This window comes from Podarcis gaigeae, assembly GCF_964106915.1.
Source record: "Podarcis gaigeae genome assembly, chromosome: 3".
In the NCBI taxonomy this organism is placed as follows: domain Eukaryota; kingdom Metazoa; phylum Chordata; class Lepidosauria; order Squamata; family Lacertidae; genus Podarcis; species Podarcis gaigeae.
The window spans coordinates 48,818,537-48,839,283 of record NC_139680.1 but is presented as its reverse complement, the minus strand read 5'-3'; the positions used below and the strand labels follow the sequence as shown (position 1 = coordinate 48,839,283).

At 41.3% G+C, this 20,747-nt stretch overlaps 2 protein-coding genes across 4 annotated transcripts in view; both read left to right on the top strand.

The window, feature by feature from the left end:
* HACE1 (HECT domain and ankyrin repeat containing E3 ubiquitin protein ligase 1) overlaps positions 1 to 18,910 on the top strand; it is a 34,240-nt gene extending 15,330 nt beyond the window's left edge. For 2 of the 3 annotated variants that reach the window (XM_083731090.1, XM_083731089.1), the window contains exons 13-24: positions 630 to 698; positions 1,132 to 1,219; positions 2,027 to 2,138; positions 2,226 to 2,323; positions 3,019 to 3,106; positions 4,289 to 4,438; positions 5,305 to 5,501; positions 11,955 to 12,086; positions 12,655 to 12,753; positions 12,989 to 13,059; positions 17,099 to 17,212; positions 17,755 to 18,910. In XM_083731090.1, coding sequence (XP_083587216.1) covers positions 630 to 698; positions 1,132 to 1,219; positions 2,027 to 2,138; positions 2,226 to 2,323; positions 3,019 to 3,106; positions 4,289 to 4,438; positions 5,305 to 5,501; positions 11,955 to 12,086; positions 12,655 to 12,753; positions 12,989 to 13,059; positions 17,099 to 17,212; positions 17,755 to 17,857 — 1,321 coding nt within the window. In that variant the 3' untranslated portion in view covers positions 17,858 to 18,910. Of the gene's footprint in view, positions 1 to 629; positions 699 to 1,131; positions 1,220 to 2,026; positions 2,324 to 3,018; positions 3,107 to 4,288; positions 4,439 to 5,304; positions 5,502 to 11,954; positions 12,087 to 12,654; positions 12,754 to 12,988; positions 13,060 to 17,098; positions 17,213 to 17,754 lie in introns of all 3 variants that reach the window. The other variant, XM_083731088.1, reaches the window with a different exon arrangement.
* Positions 1 to 20,747, top strand: part of LOC310840996 (uncharacterized protein) — a 278,515-nt gene that overhangs the window by 35,991 nt on the left and 221,777 nt on the right. The gene's annotated exons all lie outside the window — the stretch shown is intronic.

Here is a 20,747-nt window from a genome sequence, read left to right as displayed (position 1 = left end):
TCCGCATATCTGCTGTGTAAATGTAAGGATTCCTGTACTTCCAGGGCCCAAATTAGAACCGTATGTTCAGTCGAATGTGATGCCAGCAGAATTCTAGAATATTGTTGGAAATAAAAACTAGCACTCAAGGCTTTTTTGTTTCATTTTTTTAAACACCTTTCAGGGTTCAAACAATTGGCTGGGGTGGATGGGAAGCATTTTCAAATTTTAGTGTTTTAGTGAAGGAGAGTCACTAAACCTCTACAATTTCTGGTCCAAATGTCTGAAGCCATAGTAACTGAAGGCTACAGTTACTATTTACACACTGTTTTCTCTCCGAAGAACTCAGTGTGATTTATGTGGTGCTGGTTCCCGCTGCATGTTCACTATAATCCTGTGTTACTGTATTAAAGTTTGAGACTCTGTCTTGTTCAGGGTCTGATGCTTGTTAAAATTATATCTTTTGTTACATTGCTGCAGGGGGTTGAGCCCCCCCCCTATAAAAACAGCTTCTCTAATCTGAAATGAGTGATTTTAAGAAAGCTGCTCCAGACTAAATTGTTTGGATTGCCTCCTGGAAAAGATAATGCTGTGATGGGTTGTTGTCTTTAGATTTGGATACTTTGTTAATCTGATTTTTTAAATTGCAGAATGACATCTCCTCGCTTCATAGAGTTTGTCTGCAAACACGACAATGTTCTTAAATGCTTTGTAAACCGGTATGTCACCAGAAATTAACATTTTCATGAAATATTTCCCATGAGATTAAAAACTTCAGTCTAATGAACTGAGTTTGTGTAACTTGGTGTGTTGTATAAAACACCATGCTTCATATTCCAGTACTACTCCACACATTTGTCTGCTGTTCTGAATGCTATAGTTCACCATAGGGTAGCACTGAATGTGAGAGTTATCATTTTCGTAATATGTGGACTGCCATTAGATCTCTTATCACATTTGTTTTATATTCAGGACGAAACGGAAGTCAACCACTTCCGTCTATTTCTGTGCTATTATTTTATTTGAGAGCACTTACTCTTTTGGAATCACAGGAGTGATATTTGCACACCCTCCGTAATGTGTGCATGATTAAGTGGAATCATAATTTCTTCAAAACTGGGCACATTTCTTAATCTTAATCTTTTTTTCCAGAAATCCCAAAATTATTTTTGATCACTTCCACTTTCTTCTTGAGTGTCCTGAACTCATGTCCAGATTCATGCACATCATAAAAGCACAAGTGAGTGATGAAAACATATTTAATGTGTAATACAATCTGTGGCTCAATTTCTAAAACATATATATTAAAAGTACATATTTCAGTTTGCCAAAAACTGTGTGGGTTAGAAGCCAGAAATGAAGCTAAATTTATAAATATGCTATTCACTTTCATTTAGATTTATTGGTACATCTAATCCACTGATTGCAAAAATGATAAGACTGATACAATAGTTTAATTTTATTATTTACATCTTGTTGAGAGAGAGACTATTCCCATTTCACACATCTGGGAGACTGAGCCATATTGACTTGCTGAAAAGCTAGCCATATCTATATTCTGAAGTTAAAAAAAAGTGTTTTTATTTAATTTTTATACCATATATACTTCAGTTCAAATGAACAAAATTCTTTACAGTCCTGCCTTTCATTATAATGTTATGTGAAAGGAAGCATTGTAAGTTACATGTTTTTCCCAGATGAGGAACTTTGGTTGAGAGAGGAAGACTTGCCATTCAGTGAGTTATCCCGACCTGAGATTTTAATTGAATTGGATTCAGTGTACTGCATGCCTACGGGAGCTTTGAGCATCAGCCTGCTATACCACTAGGAAAATACCTTTGTAAACTGAGGAAGTTTTCAAAAGTATCTTTTGGGATATTGCTATCCCAAGTTGTTGTTTAAAGAATCAGTCAAAAATTTCACTGGACTAACACAAAGGAAGGCTCTTCTGGATCCTGGCCTATTACTCGGTTTAACCCTTTAATTCCTTCCTGTTTCATGATACATCTGACACACTTGATCTTGTGTGTGTTTTTCCTTCACTTAGCCCTTTAAAGATCGCTGTGAATGGTTTTATGAGCACTTGCATTCAGGGCAGCCAGACTCAGACATGGTTCATAGGCCAGTGAATGAAAATGATATTCTGCTGGTCCACAGAGGTAAGGAATTTCACTCGAGCCATCCTCTCTATTCAAAACCCTTCTGTGCAGACAAAAGTAAAGGAATTAATTGGTTTTCATATTTAGATTCTATTTTTAGGAGCAGCTGTGAAGTTGTATCTAAAGCAAATTGTGCAAAGCTGAAACAGGGAATTGCTGTCCGTTTCCATGGCGAAGAAGGCATGGTGAGTGTAATTTTATATAATGTGTAAAAGCATCGTTTTTAATGAGCAAGTCTAAGCTAAGTAGGGGGGAAAACCTACCTGGGCCTGTTTGCTCACTGATGGATATGCCAGGCTCTGATATAGGTAGATCAAGACAGGAAAATGTCTGAAAGCAAAGACCTTGCAGAGTAAATGCTTATCAGAAGAATAGTGTATCACTTTTAGGGCTTTTGCTGTTGGTTGTGAACAGCACAATTGTTCATGATAGTAGTTTGCCGACCCTTGCGAGTATTGATTCACCATTTTCTATACCAGGCACCCCCCAAACTCGGCCCTCCAGATGTTTTGGGACTACAATTCCCATCATCCCTGACCACTGGTCCTGTTAGCTAGGGATGATGGGAGTTGTAGTCCCAAAACATCTGGAGGGCCAAGTTTGGGGATGCCTGTCCTATACCAAGACATACAGAAATGTGCTGGGCAGGATAACACAGTGTAAAAATTTGAGCCATGTTTCTTAAGAAGGATCACAAGACCTGATGGGCTTTTTTTCTCTTAAAAAAATACATTATATGAATTGATATTTTTAACAGAAAAGTACAGTATAGGACAGAAAAAATAGGACAGAAAAAAGAATATAGGACAGAAAAAATAGGACAGAAAAATGAATATACAAAACTCTATCTGAGGTATTTCAACTTGTGTTTTGCACCCAGGGTCAAGGCGTGGTACGTGAGTGGTTTGATATCTTATCCAATGAGATAGTTAACCCAGATTATGGCCTTTTTACTCAATCAGCTGATGGTAGGTTGGAATCTCCTTTCTCTTACAATAGCTCGAAGTTAATCATGAACAGCAAACCAAGACTGTGCCAGAATTAATCTAAAACTCTCAGAATTTTACATTTGGCTCTCAAAAAGTGTAAGTATGAGCCTTTTAAAAGAGTTCACTTCCTAATGTATAAAGGAGAGGGTTTTGAGATTAAACATTCATCCGTGCTAGATTTATTCTTTTAAATTTTTACATGTATTCAATTATATTCCTTACTTTTTTTCTTTAAACCGCAGCCCACCACAGTTTCCCAAAAATTGCTGCTTTAACACCCTACAGTTTCAAGGCCAAATTGCCAAGCTTCAGCCAAAAGCTCCATTTGGCTTATTGATCAATTTCCTGGACAATGTGTTCTCGGTCTGAAGGTGGAACAGATAGTTTTGTGTAATACCTAATAAAATAATTCTGACACTAGGATCGTTTTTGTGAAAATGGAGATGTAGGAGAAGGAATAATACGTTGGCAACAAGCAAACATTGGGTGATGTCCAACAAAGTTCCATTAATGTGAGGGCTTCTGGCTGAGCAAGGAAATGTCCTCCTCTTATGCTTCCCCACAGTCTGTTCTGGGGTTCCCAAAATCCTCCAGTGCTGATTTGCAGAGCACATGTTGGGAGCAGATAGGGAGGAAAAGTTCTGTTGCTCAAATGAAAATCATTGCACTAACATTGGATACTGCCGATTGTTTTTAATAAAAGGTATCTTCAGAGTGAAATTTAATTTACAGTAGTACCTTGGAATCAAACGGAATCCGTTCTGGAAGTCCATTTGAAAACCAAAGCGTGGCTTCTGATTGGCTGCAGGAAGCTCCTGCAGCCAATCGGAAGTTGTAGAAGCCCCGGTGGACATTCGGCTTCCAAAAGAACGTCCGGAAACCGGAAAACTCACTTCTGGATTTTGATTGTTCGGGAGCCAAAGCGTTTGAGAACTAGGCTGTTTGAAAACCAAGGTACGACTGTATAATAGAAATTAAGGTTATATTTCTCAAATTTATTTTATTTCATTCTTAACTGCTTTTTTTAAAAAAGTGGGATTTTGCAGGCCACGTTTTCTTTTGTACAGATGCTGAACTACAGAAAACACATCAAATGTTAGTGTTTTAGACAGTCTGAAAACCTGTAAGTGAAACCTAATACCTACATTTTTTTGACAATAGGAACCACTTTCCAGCCAAATAGCAACTCTTCTGTAAATCCTGATCACTTGAACTACTTCAGATTTGCTGGACAGATCTTGGGTTTAGCACTGAATCACAGACAGCTGGTCAACATTTACTTCACAAGGTCATTCTACAAGCATATTCTTGGTATGGTTCCAGCAGTCTTGAATCTTCTTGTGATGTGCAGTGTATCATGAAGTCTGGCTAAAGAGATGTCTTGCACTGTATTTAAATTTCATTCTTACCCCGTTCCTGAGCTCAGCAAGAGTTAGGCTGTTATAAAGACCCTCCTGTACTAATAGGGGTGCTATGGACCTGAGCAGCAATTTGCAATGGAACTTTTTTTTTTTTAAATGAAAACATGCTTCATGTCTGCCCCCGTCCTCCTTTCAGATTTGTGATTTGTTTTGGCTTTTTAATTTAACTTGCTACACTATTGAGTCAAATTCACACCTATTGGAATGAATGGGAAAATCAGAGCAGCTGCTAAATTAACAGTTTACTAGAAAACAGTTTACTAGAAGGGACGCGGGTGGCGCTGTGGGTAAAAGCCTCAGCGCCTAGGGCTTGCCGATCGAAAGATCGGCGGTTCGAATCCCCGCGGCGGGGTGCGCTCCCGTTGCTCGGTCCCAGCGCCTGCCAACCTAGCAGTTCGAAAGCACCCTCGGGTGCAAGTAGATAAATAGGGACCGCTTACTGGCGGGAAGGTAAACGGCGTTTCCGTGTGCAGCTCTGGCTTGCCAGAGCAGCGATGTCACACTGGCCACGTGACCCGGAAGTGTTTTCGGACAGCGCTGGCCCCTGGCCTCTTGAGTGAGATGGGCGCACAACCCCAGAGTCTGGCAAGACTGGCCCGTATGGGCAGGGGTACCTTTACCTTTTTATCCCTGCTGTCCTGCACTGTTTCAGTGTGTCTATAGATGGCAGTGCTTTACCACAAATAAAACAGAACACAGCAAAAACCGTTCCTGAACTAGCAGGCATGAAGGGATTTTTCTTTGCGTTTTTCCAAGGCATTCCTGTAAACTACCAAGACGTGGCATCTATTGATCCAGAGTATGGCAAGAACTTGCAGTGGATTCTAGATAATGACATCAGTGACTTGGGGCTGGAGCTGACCTTCTCTGTTGAGACGGATGTGTTTGGAGCAATGGAGGAAGTGCCTTTGAAACCAGGGGGTGCAAGTATAATTGTCACACAGGAAAACAAAGTGAGTCGTTTTGGGTTATATTTGCATTTGACACCTCTTGACCCTTTCTAGCTGAGACCTGTGGCGGCAGGGTGGTTTTCCATGAAGTATAATGTGCCCTGAACAAAAACAGGACCTATTACTGAGATTGTGCTCCTGTCCTATTTTGACCTCTCCAGAAGACTGAAGCAAAGCAACATTTGAGGCACAGGTACACAGTACGATCTGAATTTCTTGCAGCAAGCCCGCTGGATGAGCCTGTAGCAGCTTGTTCAGAAACATTTCTATACTACTTGCCACGTTCATTAAAATCATCACCTGAAACTCACATGCCACAGACATAATCAGAAAATATAGGACAACTGAAGGGGGGATCGTTGGGGGAAGTCTGAGTAAAGAGAGATGTTTTTAACAAATATCAGAAGCACCCTAGCACATTCTAGAATAGCTGCCAATGTAGGGGCCTTAACTTCATCTGGGTCTTGCTGTGGTTTAGTTAGGGACTCTTCGTGTCCTTAATGTGGATTAAGAACCTCTGATCATGCATAGAGTATCTCTGCTTCACTACCGAGTAACCATACCCAATACACACAACTGCTCCGAAGCAAGTCCTATTGAATTCATGGGACTTACTCCCAGGCAAAAGGGCACCATGTTTTCTGCCTAAATATCCTTCTTAGGATGATCTCTGCGTGTGGATATCCATTTACATTTCCGTGCTGAATCTTTTTAGATTACCCACCTGCCATGTTAGCCAACGGCCACTTGGTGTCACTTGGTTGTGTTTTTGGCGCTTTGGATGTTTTCATAATGCAGGACTCTAATTTCTGTTGAAACAAAAGAGAGTTTTGTGCAGGTAATACCTGTTTGTGCTATCCTGTGTCTTGATCTTTATAACGTTTTATGGTAGCCAAGTAGACTACTATTCCCCACATTGTGCATGAAGATGAACATTCTGGTCGTTGAAGAGTTACCGTATTTTTCGCCCTATACGACACACTTTTTCCCCTCCAAAAATGAAGGGGAAATGTGTGTGCGTCCTATGGGGTGAATGCAGGCTTTCGCTGAAGCTATCCCCCCAGCCGCGCAAGTTCCGAGAGCGATGGCAAAGCTGTGCACAACTTCGCCATCGCTATGGGACCCGTTCTGGGGGCTGAGGTTGGGGGAAGCTCTGGCTTTCCCCGCTCCCAGCCCCGCAAATTCTGAGAGCGATGGTGAAGCTGCGCGCAACTTCGCCATCACTCTCGGACTCTCCAGGCTTTGTGCAGCTCTCCGCAAGCGGTGGGAGCCCTCCACTGGGCTCCCACGGCTTGCGGGGACTTGCCTGTTCTGGGGGCTGGCGTCCGGGAAAGCTCAGGCTTCCCCCGCCCCAGCCCTGCGCCTGGGGAAAAAAATAATTCCTCCCTTTATTTCCCCCCCAAAAACTAGGTGCGCCTTATGGGCCGGTGCGTCCTATGGGACGAAAAATACGGTGCGTTGTAGAGTGCCTGTGAAAAAAGGCAAATATTGTCCTTGCTTCCAGTATTTATAATACTGTTTGTTTGTGAGGAAGGGTGAGTGTGATGCATCAAACTGCCACTACTAGCCGCTGCCCATGAAGTCTATGCTCCACCTCCACAGTCAGAAGTTGTCTGCTTCTGAATATTAGCTGCTGAGCATCATAGGTGGGTAGAGTGCTGTCACGCTCAGGTCTTGCTTGCTCACTTCCCAAAGGCATCTGGTTGGCCTCTGTGAGAACAGGATGCTGGACGAGAGGGGCTATTGGCCTGGCTTCTGTTCTTAACAACTGGAATTCAATGTTGACCTTAAATTTTAAGGGTGGAATCAGGGGCAGAGGAAGGGGTGTGCGTGCGGTGCATAGCTGTCAACTTACAGATTTGAAAATAAGGGACCAGCAGCCTAGAAATTAAGGGATCAGCTGCCAAAATAAGGGATTTTCCAAGCACAGGTATGTTCAACTTCTGAACCCCTCCGAGCCAAAGGCAGAAAGCCCAGCCAGCAGCCAAAGGAAGCGTCAAATGGTGGTTCCCACAGCGCAGCAACCCGGCAAAGGGGATGCAGCAAGGAAAACCACCGTCACCTCTCCCCTGGAAAGCGTTGAGCATAGGCAAGTCCCCAGGCAATGCGGCCGATTTGATCAGGCATGCAGGCTCCACTTTCCAGTCATTGTTTAGACTCCTTATTGGGTGAGCAACGCAGCCAAGCAACACAGTTGGAGCCTCCCTCCTCCCTGGCCGGCAGGGAGGGAGGAAGAGGAGCTGCTTCCTTTGAAACCTGGGAAATTTAAGGGACATCATTAATAAGGGACAGCAGCGGGACATGGCGCTGGGATAAGGGACTTTCCTGCCAAATAAGGGACGCTTGACAGCTATGGTGCGGTGGGTGCGGTTCACTCCGGGTGTCATCACTGAGGGGGTGACAAAATGCCGGGTGGCATTCACCCCAGGGCCTGCAGCGCGCCTGAGCCATGCATCTCTCCTGGGAGAGACGCGGTGGCTAGGGCGTGTGCAGGCTCTGTGCTGCCAAAACTGTCTGCCCGCTGCCTCCCCCCCAGCTGTAGGGTGGCTGAGTGAGAGGAGGCAGGCAGACACTGGAGGCCCTGCAGCATGCCCCACCCCTGTGGGTGGCTCGCCCCGCCCCTGGCGCCTGAGTGGTTTCCTCCGCCACTGGGCAGAATCCAGCTAACTTGTTCTCACTGCAAGGATTTCCACTTGGGCAGTGAGACATTGTCTCCCCACATGCAGCCTGTGCCCTCCTCAGATCTGCTCTGGAGGGTTGGGGGAGCCTCTTGAACAGATTTAGGGAATGTGTGGGTAGGGGAAAGGATGTAAATTCCTTTGTGCAAGTGGAAATTCTTGCTGGGACAGAATGTGTCTGTTGGATACCAACCTTAGGGTCTGTATAGTTGTTGGGACCTGTTAGTAATGTGACTCTCAGCACTGAAAGACCTCTGGAAATGGCCTTTATATATCCCTACAAACATCATTTCCTGTTTAGGGAAGTTTTTAATCTTTGATGTTTTATTCTGTTTTTAATCTGTTGGGAGCCGCCCAGAGTAGCTAGGGAAACCCTACCGGATGGGCAGGGTATAAATAATAAATTATTATTATTATTATTATTATTATTATTATTATTATTATTATTCATTTCACTGCAGATTTGAAGATTCATAACCATGCCTGTTCCGCATAGGTGGTGGCCTCCAGTAATAACTTTAGTGCTGTTTGGATCTGTGGTCGCTGACTATGATGACTGTAGGCAAAGCAGATTTGTATAATGTTCAGTCTGAACGCAGTAAAATCATAAGCACACCATTTGCATTTTAGTGGTAGGAACCTCTGTACAATGTTTGTCTCATGCTCTTTTGTAATTAGCTATTGGACCAAGCTACTGGGGGTTGTTGCTATGTCACTGCCTGATAAAGACATCGGTAGTTACATTGACAATACTTGAGAAAGCTTAAATTGCAATGACTTGTAAAACTGCAACACGAGGAAGAAAGGTGTTACGTGCATTTTGCAGCAGTAGCAGAATAGATGAGGAATACTTGTCTCTGTTTCAGTATTTGCTTTCCTCTGAAGAACCTGCCTCATATATAGGTCAGATGCAGCAAAAACGCAGCATTAAGTTCGGCATGGACCCCCATAGTTTTTAGTTCAGCCCTTTTGGTTCTGTCTTTATCCTGCCCCGTGATTCTTTTCCTTTGGAACTTATTTTGGGCATGGTAGAAAGGAGTAAAATATTTTAAAAGTATAAGCCAGAATTGTACGACTTCAGGGATTTTCATATCTTTTCAAATTAGGTCCTGCATACCTTCAAATAGCTTGCCTCAGCACCTGTTAAGCTGTTCAAATATTTTTTCAAAAGTGTTCGCATTTATAACAGGTTTGAAGTACAGATGTTCTTAAAATGTGAACATCCTGTTGATTATAGAACTGGGCCTCGGGGGATCTCCACAAATGTTCAGAACATGGTATACTTTTATGACAAAACAGATAGTGGTTGAGTCTTACAAAAATGCAAAGAGGCATATGTGAGATTGCATGTACAGTACATGCACCTTTGAGCTGCCAATGCAGGTCGGCGGTTCGAATCCCTGCGGCGGGGTGCGCTCCCGCTGCTCGGTCCCAGCGCCTGCCAACCTAGCAGTTCGAAAGCACCTCCGGGTGCAAGTAGATAAATAGGGACCGCTTACCAGCGGGAAGGTAAACGGCGTTTCCGTGTGCGGCTCTGGCTCGCCAGAGCAGCGATGTCACGCTGGCCACGTGACCCGGAAGTGTCTCCGGACAGCGCTGGCCCCTGGCCTCTTGAGTGAGATGGGCGCACAACCCCAGAGTCTGTCAAGACTGGCCCGTACGGGCAGGGGTACCTTTACCTTTAATATTTGGGGTTCCATGCAGGTGTTTGTGCAGATAAATCCTTTCATGAGTTGATGGGGGAAAGGGTGAACCAATTATGTGAGTGCAACTTGCCTAAATTCACATTCAGAGGGTGGGCACAGAACCCTGAGACTGGTGACTGGCCTCGAGGACCATATAAAACTGTTCCTTAAGGATGTTCACTGGTTCCCAGTACGTTTCCGAGCACAATTCCAAGTGTTGGTGCTGACCCTTAAAGCCCTAAATGGCCTTGGCCCAGAATACCTGAAGAATGTCTCCATGCCCATCGCTCAGCCTGGACACTGAGGTCCACCTCTGAGGGTCTTCTCGCAGTTCCCTCACTATGAGAAGTGTAGTTACAGGCATTGCTTTTTTTTCTTAAAAAAATGTTTAGAGGTACTCTCATTTTTACTCAAGAAAATCACCATTTTATACTGCAGTTCAAATCGGGAAAAGTAAATAAAGTAAATGGACAAAAGTACAGAGATTCAGAAAATGTTTAGGGGCATGCATACCCCTGCGTTCCCCCAGAAAAAAGCATTGGTTACAGGGATCCAGGCAGAGGGCCTTCTCGGCAGTGGTGCCCGTCCCTGTAGAACACCCTCCCATCAGATGTCAAGGAGATAAAGAACTACACAACTTTTAGAAGACATCTGAAGGCAGCCCTGTATTGGGAAGTTTTTAATGTTTGACGTTTTATTACGTTTCATATATGCTGTAAGCTGCTCAGTGGCTTGGGAAACCCAGCCAGATGGGCAGGGTATAGATGATGATGATAATAATAATAATAATAATAATAATAATAATAATAATAATAATAATAATAATTCTGTTCTATGTGTACAATGGAATTATTTCTGAAAAGGTCAGCTTACACAGCTCTCTCCGTTATGCTTTGGTTGCCTATTCCTTCCATCTCCTCTGTTGGAGTTTGGGCAGTAAGCTCTTTTAATGCAGCTGCCTTTTAAAGCTTACACTGCTTTGTAAGTTTCCCATACATTGCTGTTATTATTACAGTGCCGCCAGAGTTACTGTGCTTTGTTTGTGACAAGCGTAAATGTTCATGAGGGCACAGTAAACCTCCTCAAATTGATATAGTTCTGCTTGCTTCAAATCAAGTGCTTTCCAGGTTTTTTAACAACAAAGACCCTTATAGAAGAAACGGAAGAACCACCGGTTCGTTAGGCACTGGGGGTCAATCTGCCCACATCAAGCTAGGCTTGAGTGCTGGATTTCCGACTGGCCACTGAGAAACTTTCTGCTCTAAGACCCATCAAGCACTGGTGAGAGGTTTGAGCAGAGGGGAAGAGAGAATTGGGAAGTGTACAAACAGAACTTCGTAGAAAACAGTGCGAAAAACTATTTACTGGCATCTGTGCAAGTGAAGCTCTACACATGTGCAGAGAGAGAAGTATAATAGAACCATAAGTATGCTAAGAATCATAGGTATGCAATACACTCACCAACGTTTTCCCTTTTAGTATTCTGATAATTGTATCATAACTGCTATGTACAGTGGTACCTTGGTTTAAGAACAGCTTAGTTTATGAACAACTTGGATTAAGAATGCTGCAAACCTGGAAGTAGGTGTTTTGGGGTTTGTGAACTTTGCCTTGGAAGCAGAATATGTTCCACTTCCTGTTGAGTGTAAATTCTAAGCAATATATATATAACTATATAAAGTTATCAATTATGTACACAGATGAAATCAGCAAAATATAAAAGCAAAAAAACTAAATTGCATCTTGAAAGTCTTCAAATAAAAAAGGTTTTAGCAGTCATCTAAAACAGTATAATAAATATTACTGTCTAAATAGTTGCTAACCATGTTGTTAAATAAGTTAATGTTTTAATTCCAAAGAAGTCTGTAAATACATGTCAAATAAATGGGCTTCACAAGACTTTGTCCCCCAGTATTTAACGGCCCTCCTTGGAAACCTTGTACCAAGCACATTCTTAATTTCCCCCTCTAACTTTTATGCCTTTCTAGATTACAGATTGACCAGAACTGGTTTCAGATGAGCGAATAAAGCACTGAAATTCTGGTCAAATTGGATTGGATTTGTATGTGTCACATAACTATATACCTTTTCAGGCAGAATACGTTCAACTTGTTACTGAACTTCGAATGACAAGAGCCATTCAGCCTCAAATAAATGCATTTCTCCAAGGCTTCCATATGTTCATTCCACCTTCTCTGATACAGTTATTTGATGAATATGAACTGGTAAGTAAAATGGTCCATCTAAGTCGTGTCAGATAGAATTCAGTGTGATAGAGCAGCCATAATGTCTGTAATTGGATGGTATTGAAGCTATCTGGTTTCAGGATTGCATCCAGCCGTGTCGCTCAGCAAGGCTTCTGTTAGCAGAATGGGGAAGAGAGCAGTTTTAATCTATTTCTCTCTGCTCGTGCACTGCAAAGTCCCCAACCCCCTCACCTGATAATGCAGGGGGCTGGCATCAGCTGACTGACCATTGAAGAAAAACATGGCTCAGCATTTCACTTAATTTTGTTGGAGATGGGTACAGTGTTTTATGCAACTCGGTTTTTCTTTAAACCCTCAAGATCTGGTTTAGTTCGCGTGACTCTGAACTTCTGTATCCATTAACGGAAACATTTATTTGTTTGCAGTGCCCCCTATTTTGGATCATAGTAACAATATTTGAAATAGTATTGGAGCTATTTTTTAAGAAAACAGCTTAAACTTGTATCAGATTAACACCAGCTGTTTTCAGATTAAAATTGCCTGACAAATTCACCATTTTGGTTTGGTTATCTTCTTTTTTTTGAAGGAACTGCTGCTTTCAGGCATGCCGGAAATTGATGTCAGTGACTGGATCAAAAATACAGAATATACAAGTGGTTATGAAAGAGATGACACTGTTATTCAGGTAAGATCTCCATGAACTGGATAGGGGCAATTAGAGAACAATTGTGCATTTCAGAGACTAACTTCTGGGTTAAAATAGTATTGTGAGAATGATGCCTAACTGAGTTATTTGAATCAAGCAGTTATTAATTTCCATAACTTAAAACATCAAATGTATAAGCATTTCCATCTTTTGGCTAGTGTACAGTTGAAAAAGAAACCAGCTTAGATTTTTTAAATATGTTTTCTTCATCTAGTGGTTTTGGGAAGTTGTAGAAGAACTGAGTCAGGAGGAGCGAGTATTGTTGTTGCAGTTTGTCACTGGGAGGTGAGTACCCTTTTATAACATTTACTGGTAACAATTTTATTGATCTATGATAATAACAATGATAGGAATTATTTTGCAGAAGTGTCCTAAGCATATCTTGTGCTTCTTTCTTTAAATTTTTGTTACATAATGCGTAATAAGAGTTTAATTCTACTGTGGATATAATCGTATCAGGGGGATGCATTTGACTTTAGTGTTTAGAAAGCTGCTCTGTTTCGTATGCATTCTGGCATAAGTTTGCTTCCTCCCTATAAATGTCAGCAGAAGATATCCAGTAGCCTTTGGTTATTTAATGCTCTGGGATTTTATTAGTACCAACTAATTGCCTAGTTGCAATGGTTTTGTGGTTTTTTTCTTCAATATGGTGCTACAAACTCAAGTTTCCTTTTGCATAGCTACGTGTTAACAGTTGGTGCATTTAGTTATGAAGTGGAATTTTACAAAAAACAACAACAACAACAAAACTTTGATCAGTGACAGGTGAAAGAAACTGTTGTCTGTGTACCTGGCCAGGTGATTTGGCTTATGGTTTCATTCTCTCAGGCCCTCTGCCTGTTGCAACCCATCTATTAAACAACAGAAAAATCAAAACTTAAGCTAATCTATATATATAGTTGCAAATTTAGATTGTCTTTCAGAGGGGGAAAAACCTTCTCTTGGGTTTACTCTGAGCTATGTTGAGTCATCGGGATTGTCTGGGCTCAGTAAACTGTGTGTGGATTGGCCCCTCAAACCAACCAGTGATGTGTTGAAAAGAATGACAGCTTATGTACAATTTAAAACTAAAACAAGTGTCTCTGGATGAATTAGAATTGCAGATGGTTGTCTTACCAGCACTGTGGTTTGTAGCATGCCTAATTACCCTGGTTGATTTTTTAAAGAAATACTTTTACAGTGGGGAAGGGTTAGGGTTGGAGATGTGGGGCATGGAACAAAAGACCCATGGCTTAGTTTCCATAGACCACCCTCTAACAATGCCCTGCTGTTTGTATATGGCTTCTCATGTATGAAATAAGAACCTGATAGACCATTGAACTTCTACTACTAGGTCACAATGCAATCCGGTGTGGGATGCTGCTGCTGCACCACCACCATGCAAATATGTGGTAAAAAAATTAAGAAAAGGGCACCCAAATGCTTGTTTGCATTAAAAGTGAAATGCTTAAGGATTATTATAATAGACCATTGCCTAATAATGCCCCCCCCACCCAAGTGTTGGGACTCTTTCAGCATCTGTATAGCCAGCAGAGAAAAAAAAAGGAAGAATAGCTTTTGGAAGGTAACTGCTTCTAGACAAAAATAGCATTAAAAGTTTGAAATAAGCAAGGCTTGCAGAACTGGGGTTGAAGAATCTTTGTCATAGTGGAAAGATTTTATTGGGTTATGCTGTAGAACAGGAATTGGAAAACTTTTCCCCTTCCATGTCAGGGCCCATATTCTCTTGAGGGTATTCTGTCAAGGGCTGAAATTGGCAGTGGGATGTCTTCTACCTCTTTCTTTTATTGCTCCATCCCTTTATTTCACTTGAGGTTCCCCCTATTTGCTTGAAATTTAGTGAGGACCACAGGTTCCCTGGGCCTGTCTTAGAAAGTGTACGGAGGTGTTTAAGAAAAGAAGCAAATCAATATCTCTCTCTCTCTCTCTCTCTCTCTCTCTCTCTCTCTCTCTCTCTCTCTCTCTCTCACACACACACACACCCACACACCCACACACACCCACACACCCACACCCCCACCCCCACCCCCACCCCTTCAGCTCCTTATCATATTTCAGCATCATTCAGAACAGATAAACTTGCGGAATATATTTTTGCTGGCACTTCTCAAGAGAAGGAATGCTTGAATATGTTACTGTTTTAGAATGAATATATTATGTGGTGAATTGGAGCTGTTTATTGGGAAGGCTGTGGAGGTTATTTAAAGTGCCTAAAATAAAGGTTCAGATAAGAGAGACTTTTATCCCAATTAGGAATGCATACACACATCCATATCCATAAAGGGATGTCAGAATGATGATGAAGCTGTAAAACCTTTTTCAAAGTGAACATCTTCCAAAAGGGGATTAAACACGGCACATATGGCAACCAACTTTTTCTCAGATGCAACGTAAGCCAGGAAGGAATTGAAAAAGCAAATTCATGTGGATCATCTTTTTTAAAAACCTCATGATTGGAAGCAAGAAACCAGGCAGATAGGAAATAAAAGCTTTTTATGACAACAGGTATAAAAGGGAGTGCCGAAGGAAAATGAGGAGATTGTAGGAAAGCACAGATGATGCTTGGCTTCATTCTTTACTAAAAAAAGATACTTGTAGTGTATCCACAACTGAATTGTTGCTTTCTGGCAGTATAACTAAAAGGGTAATCAAACAGACAAAACAGGAAGTTCTGGGGCTAAATCATGTTCAGTTTGGAACTAAACTAAACCTTGCTGTATTGTTTTATTTCAGGTTTTATGTGAGTGTTTTCAAACATTTCATTTTGCTGCTGTGTTGGATTGTATGTGTGTGGCCCTGGGCTCCCTTTGGGAGGATGGAAGGACCACAAACATAACAAATAAATGTTGGTTGTGCTGTGGGTTCTCATCCTGTCATTCTGTGCATATGGGACAGTGATGAAAAATAATCCTATGTTTTATCTGTGAGCCAACATTTGAAAAAGTGGCACAGATAAGTTTTTAAATAAATACAAAACCCTTTGTGATGTGTCAATTAAGGTAACATCTCTAGGAGCCCTGGGCTCCTAGAGTGAATGATGTAAAAATACCGTAATTAAAAGCATCTATGAGATGCATCTGTAAAACTAAATATACAAAAGCAATACCAGCTGCTGAAATTCCAACTCTTCAAGAGTTCAGATATGAAACCGTTGCTGAACTTAACTAAAATAAGTCATAGGAGAAAACTGCAGGATGCCTAATGCAACATTTTTCTTAAAAGAAGACTTTGTTGATGATTAAGGGTGAAATATTTCTAAATATTTCTTGTGAGGAAAACAAATACCCAGTTTTTATGTTTAATTCTGTATGTTCCTAAATGCACCTATGAGGTGAAAATGAAATCCATTTTCAGTCCTGCCTTGTGAACTCTCTTGCAAAGTCTATTGCTTTGCTGCGTTTTTTAAAAGCAAGCTCATGTTAAAATTTAGTTTTGAAACCTGGAAATCTTGCATTCCAGTTTCTATTTCATGTGAAACCTTTGCATTGGATACTAGTTAGTACTTCACTTTGGGGGTATTTGAAGGTCTTATTTGTTTGCTTGCAATGATATAACAGGATGCTTAGCTAACTTTCATAGTTCCGCTGGAAGCTAAAATGTGAATTTTAGCTCTGTACAAAACCGAGGCCTTTGCATAGGAAATTTTTAGGAATCTGTTGACTGGTTTTAGTATAATGAGGGAATGATAATAGGTTGACCTGCATATGATAAGGAACACAGGGTTGTCAGCAAAAAATAGCAATCTCTGTAAGGTTCCCTCTCCTGGGACATTATGTTCCCCAACCCCACATTCCTGAAGGCTACTGAGAAATATAGCTACGCATTAGTTTGACATCAGGTTGCTATTTTTGCCTCAACTAAAGATGTACTCAGGCATTTGCTCTAATTTATTGGGGATCCTAATTTCACAGAGGACTCTACTCATGTTCAAGCGCTTTGCACATCTCCTTTTTTAAAAAAGGGGAAAGTTAGGAACTGAGTTGAGGCAGTGGGGGCCCAATGAATGTAGGACATATGGGGCAGGGCTTCTGCATATGACCTTGCCTCCATCCTAACTTTGAGCACCCTTCTGCGCACCTTTCTGTCTAGTTCTCCTCTTAGCGGCCTTGATCCAGGCTAGCCTTCCCCAGTTTGGTGCCCTGCAGATGCTACAACTGGAGCAGCAGTTTGGGAAGGCCGACCCACACACTGTAACTTGTATTGCAGAAACAGGCTGCAATTGACAGAATTTTAATACATACTGATAGTATATCTAACATGCATACTCATAACTGCAGTAAATAAAATTTTAACATCAAGTTTAATGCCTTATTTGTGTTTCTAGTTCCAGGGTGCCCCATGGTGGCTTTGCCCACATAATGGGTGGTAGTGGATTGCAAAATTTCACAATTGCTGCTGTGCCATATACCCCAAATCTTCTACCAACATCAAGCACATGGTAGGTTAAATAGCCTCATTTAAATGCATTGAGAACATCCCTTTGTTTTTCATTTGTTTTCCTTTGGTTGAGAGGGGCAAGAATTCTTCAAGATCAGAATTATATCTTCGTATAAGCTCATCAGAGAAATGCCTCTGGTCAGTATCATTAGCCAAAGCAGATCTGGTTGTTCTAGTCATAAGCTATAGGTGTTTCAATTATTTCTTCCACACTGTTGAAGAAAGAAATCAAACTTGTTGTATAGTTTTAATGGGCAGCAGTACAATCTCACTAAAGGATACTTCATGTTAAATTGCTATATTGCTTTTTTTTTTTCTTTTAAGCTAAGAGAAATGTCTTTCCCCCCACCTGGAGAACATCTGAATACTAAGGGGGACTGCAATGCAGCAGCGGGTTTTCTCCCTGTAAACTTCATTTTCAAGGCTTTGGGATCTGAATGCAGATTTGAGAGTGCGGTGTTTAGCGTTGATTATCTTGTGCAAGACAAATGTTTCCCTCCAGATTGCATATTCTTAATGGGATGCTTTCCTCTTTCGTTTTAGTATCAACATGCTGAAGTTGCCCGAGTATCCCCAAAAAGAGATCCTTAAGGACAGGCTTCTTGTGGCATTACACTGCGGAAGCTACGGTTATACAATGGCATAATGAAGCCAGACAGCCCCTCTGATTACCGATGTGGAATTCAGAGTGGCAGAAGTTAATTTAACAACCTGTCAATAAGAAGATGATGTTGGTTGGAAAACAACTTGATTTCGCAGTCCGTGAGCGGGATTGACTTCCATTGCAATTCATCCAGTTTTCCCTCTTCCTGTATCTCATCCTGATCTTGAGATAGTTGTTTCATGGTATACCGAGTACATTCTAGCTTCAGTTTTTAAATGGGAGTTCTGTATTAAGCATGTCATAGATTTTCCTTTCATCTCTCAAATATGAGGTTTCCCCCATTATGATTCTGCCTGCTCTTTATCAGATCTTTCAACTTGGTGCTTTCCCTCCTACTCAAAGGCCAATTACTCATGAGGGCTGCAATCTGGTATATACTTGGTGGGTCAGGATTTCTCAGACGTGGCCACCAGGAACTTTCAATGCTGCCACTCAGTCACTAGTTTGTGCCATAGATTTATATTGGATATGTACTTCCTGTGGCCTTGTCTATGGGTCACAGTTAAAGGACAGTTTGAGAGCCAATGCATTAAGCCCAATCTATTTCATTGAAATAAAAATAATAAGCACGGGGGGAACTGGTGCAAAATCTCAGCCGCTGCCTTTGACCATGCATTATCTTGCATGGAAAAAAAATGCCATTTATTTATTTTTCTCTAGGGAGCATTGTACAGAAAGTTCAAAAAACTATGATGCAAAATACCAAATCTGATGTATTTTTTGTTCTGTTTACCTTAATGAAACTGTCACAAAAAAGGTTTTTTAGCTTTATAGTATTTTAATACCGATCTAAACATTTTTAAAAGTCTGTTCTGTTGTCAGCAAAGAAGTTTAACTTCTGGGGGGCGGGATATAATTTATATTCTACACTTCAGATGTACAACACTATTCAAGCACCACTGAAGCGTCAGTGACTTCATGCCCCTCCAGAGTTTGTATATATTTTAAAGGAATGAATCCTTTTATTTGGACGATACATTTCTCAGGCCTGAGCTGTGTGAAAAGTATGCATTAAAGTTAAATATTTTATTGTAACTTACTACTGTTTGGTCATGTTTGTGAGTCTGTCCATGCTTATTTAGATGCTCTTCAAAGTTTCATATCTGCTTATTTAAATAAACAGACAGGTTTTGAGTAGTTTCTATAGCAGAGCACAAAATAAATAAAGGCCTAGGACCTAACAAGTGTTTGACACCTTTCTCCTGATATCTTAAACATATTAACCAGGAAGCACATTCCCTTTGTGTCAGTAGAATTTACTTTCCAATAAATGACTTTCCAATAAATGGTGCTGTTAAGTCAGGACTTTGGGGCAGGTGACCAAGACTGCACTTGGAAGAATGAGTAGGACGGTTCCCAAGTACAGTTGCACCTCTGTTTATGTAACCCTCTGGTTATGTAAACTTTGGGATGCGCGCGCGGAAAACCCAGAAGTATTTTACTGGGTTTCGCCCTGCATGCATGTTCTCAGAAGCGGTTCTCAGGTTGCGGAAACCTCGGGATCTGAGCGGACGGAGAACGGATCCCATCTGTAAGAGGACCTTAAGATGGTTGGATGGCATCTTGTGTGCCTTCTTCCTTCAACTCCTGCCACCAAGCTGGTGCCAAATGTCGTGCTCTGCTTTCCCTTGGACCACATCTGTGAGGCTTCCATACACACTGCCTAGGATTGCACCCTGGGAAGGTCACTTCGGTGCTGCTTACACAGCGGTTTGACTTCACCCCCCCCCTGAAGTCCAGTCCATTGTCTCTTGAGACAGACGGATGCCAGCAACAATTTGTATCTTTTTCATAGAGAATTGCTGCATCTTTCTCTAAACCAGCTTTCCCTAACCTGCGTGTTCTGCAGCCTACTGAGGTTCCACTGAAATGAGCTGCTATGGAAGAAAGGTTTGCACGCCAGTTGCTGAACTTGGGTACCTAGACTTCTGGACTTTTTATTGCATGTTGACCACTGGTTTCTAATGGGCTCACTAGTGCTGTGCAGTTACAAACTGGTGGTGGTGAAACTGCTGCAGGTAGGGAAGCCTGTAACTTGTTCCTTTTCAAGAAGAATGCAGAATCTTGTTCTGTGGGAAGCCTGAGGGATGGATGACATCCTCCAAGAGACCCTATTTTCAGCTCTTTGCCTGCATAGTGAATGAACTTCTTTAAGTTATTTCAGGTGAATGGTTTTTCTTAAAAGTCATAAGATGTCATTGGTATTTTATATGTATCACAAAAAGCTTATCTAAGTTCTCACTGGGGAATAGAGATACAATTAGGCAACCTAGATTTCTAATGACTTTAGAATTTCAAACCAATATGCGCTTTCAAAGTGAATTTTGGTTATGTAATAGCCATGCATAAAGTGGACTGCATCTAGTATATTGACACATGATTAATATAGGGTTTAATTGTATTGAAAAGGGTATTTTAGAACACCTGTGTCCTTTTAACAACTGAGGACAAGCTTGTTGAGAAACTATAACTTAACTATATAAGCTTATAGTTTAGAATGTTTGATAGGTTGCTATCCCTCCCACATATCATATTCTTTGCTATGTGTCTTACCTAAAAAAAAAGTCTTGTCAGACCATAGATTGTATTTATTCATGAACTTCTATTGAAATTGTATCAAGACTCTTAGATCTGAAAGCTTTGCATCTAATTTGCAAAAGCACTAAAGAATGACTCATGTCCTACATGCCATATTGAGAATCAAGGCTTGGATAGAGCGACAATAAACTTTGGTGGGTGTTTCTTTTACAACATATCAGTTGCATTGTTACTACAGTGGTACCTCGGGTTACATACGCTTCAGGTTACAGCCTCCGCTAACCCAGAAATATTACCTTGGGTTAAGAATTTTGCTTCAGGATGAGAACAGAAA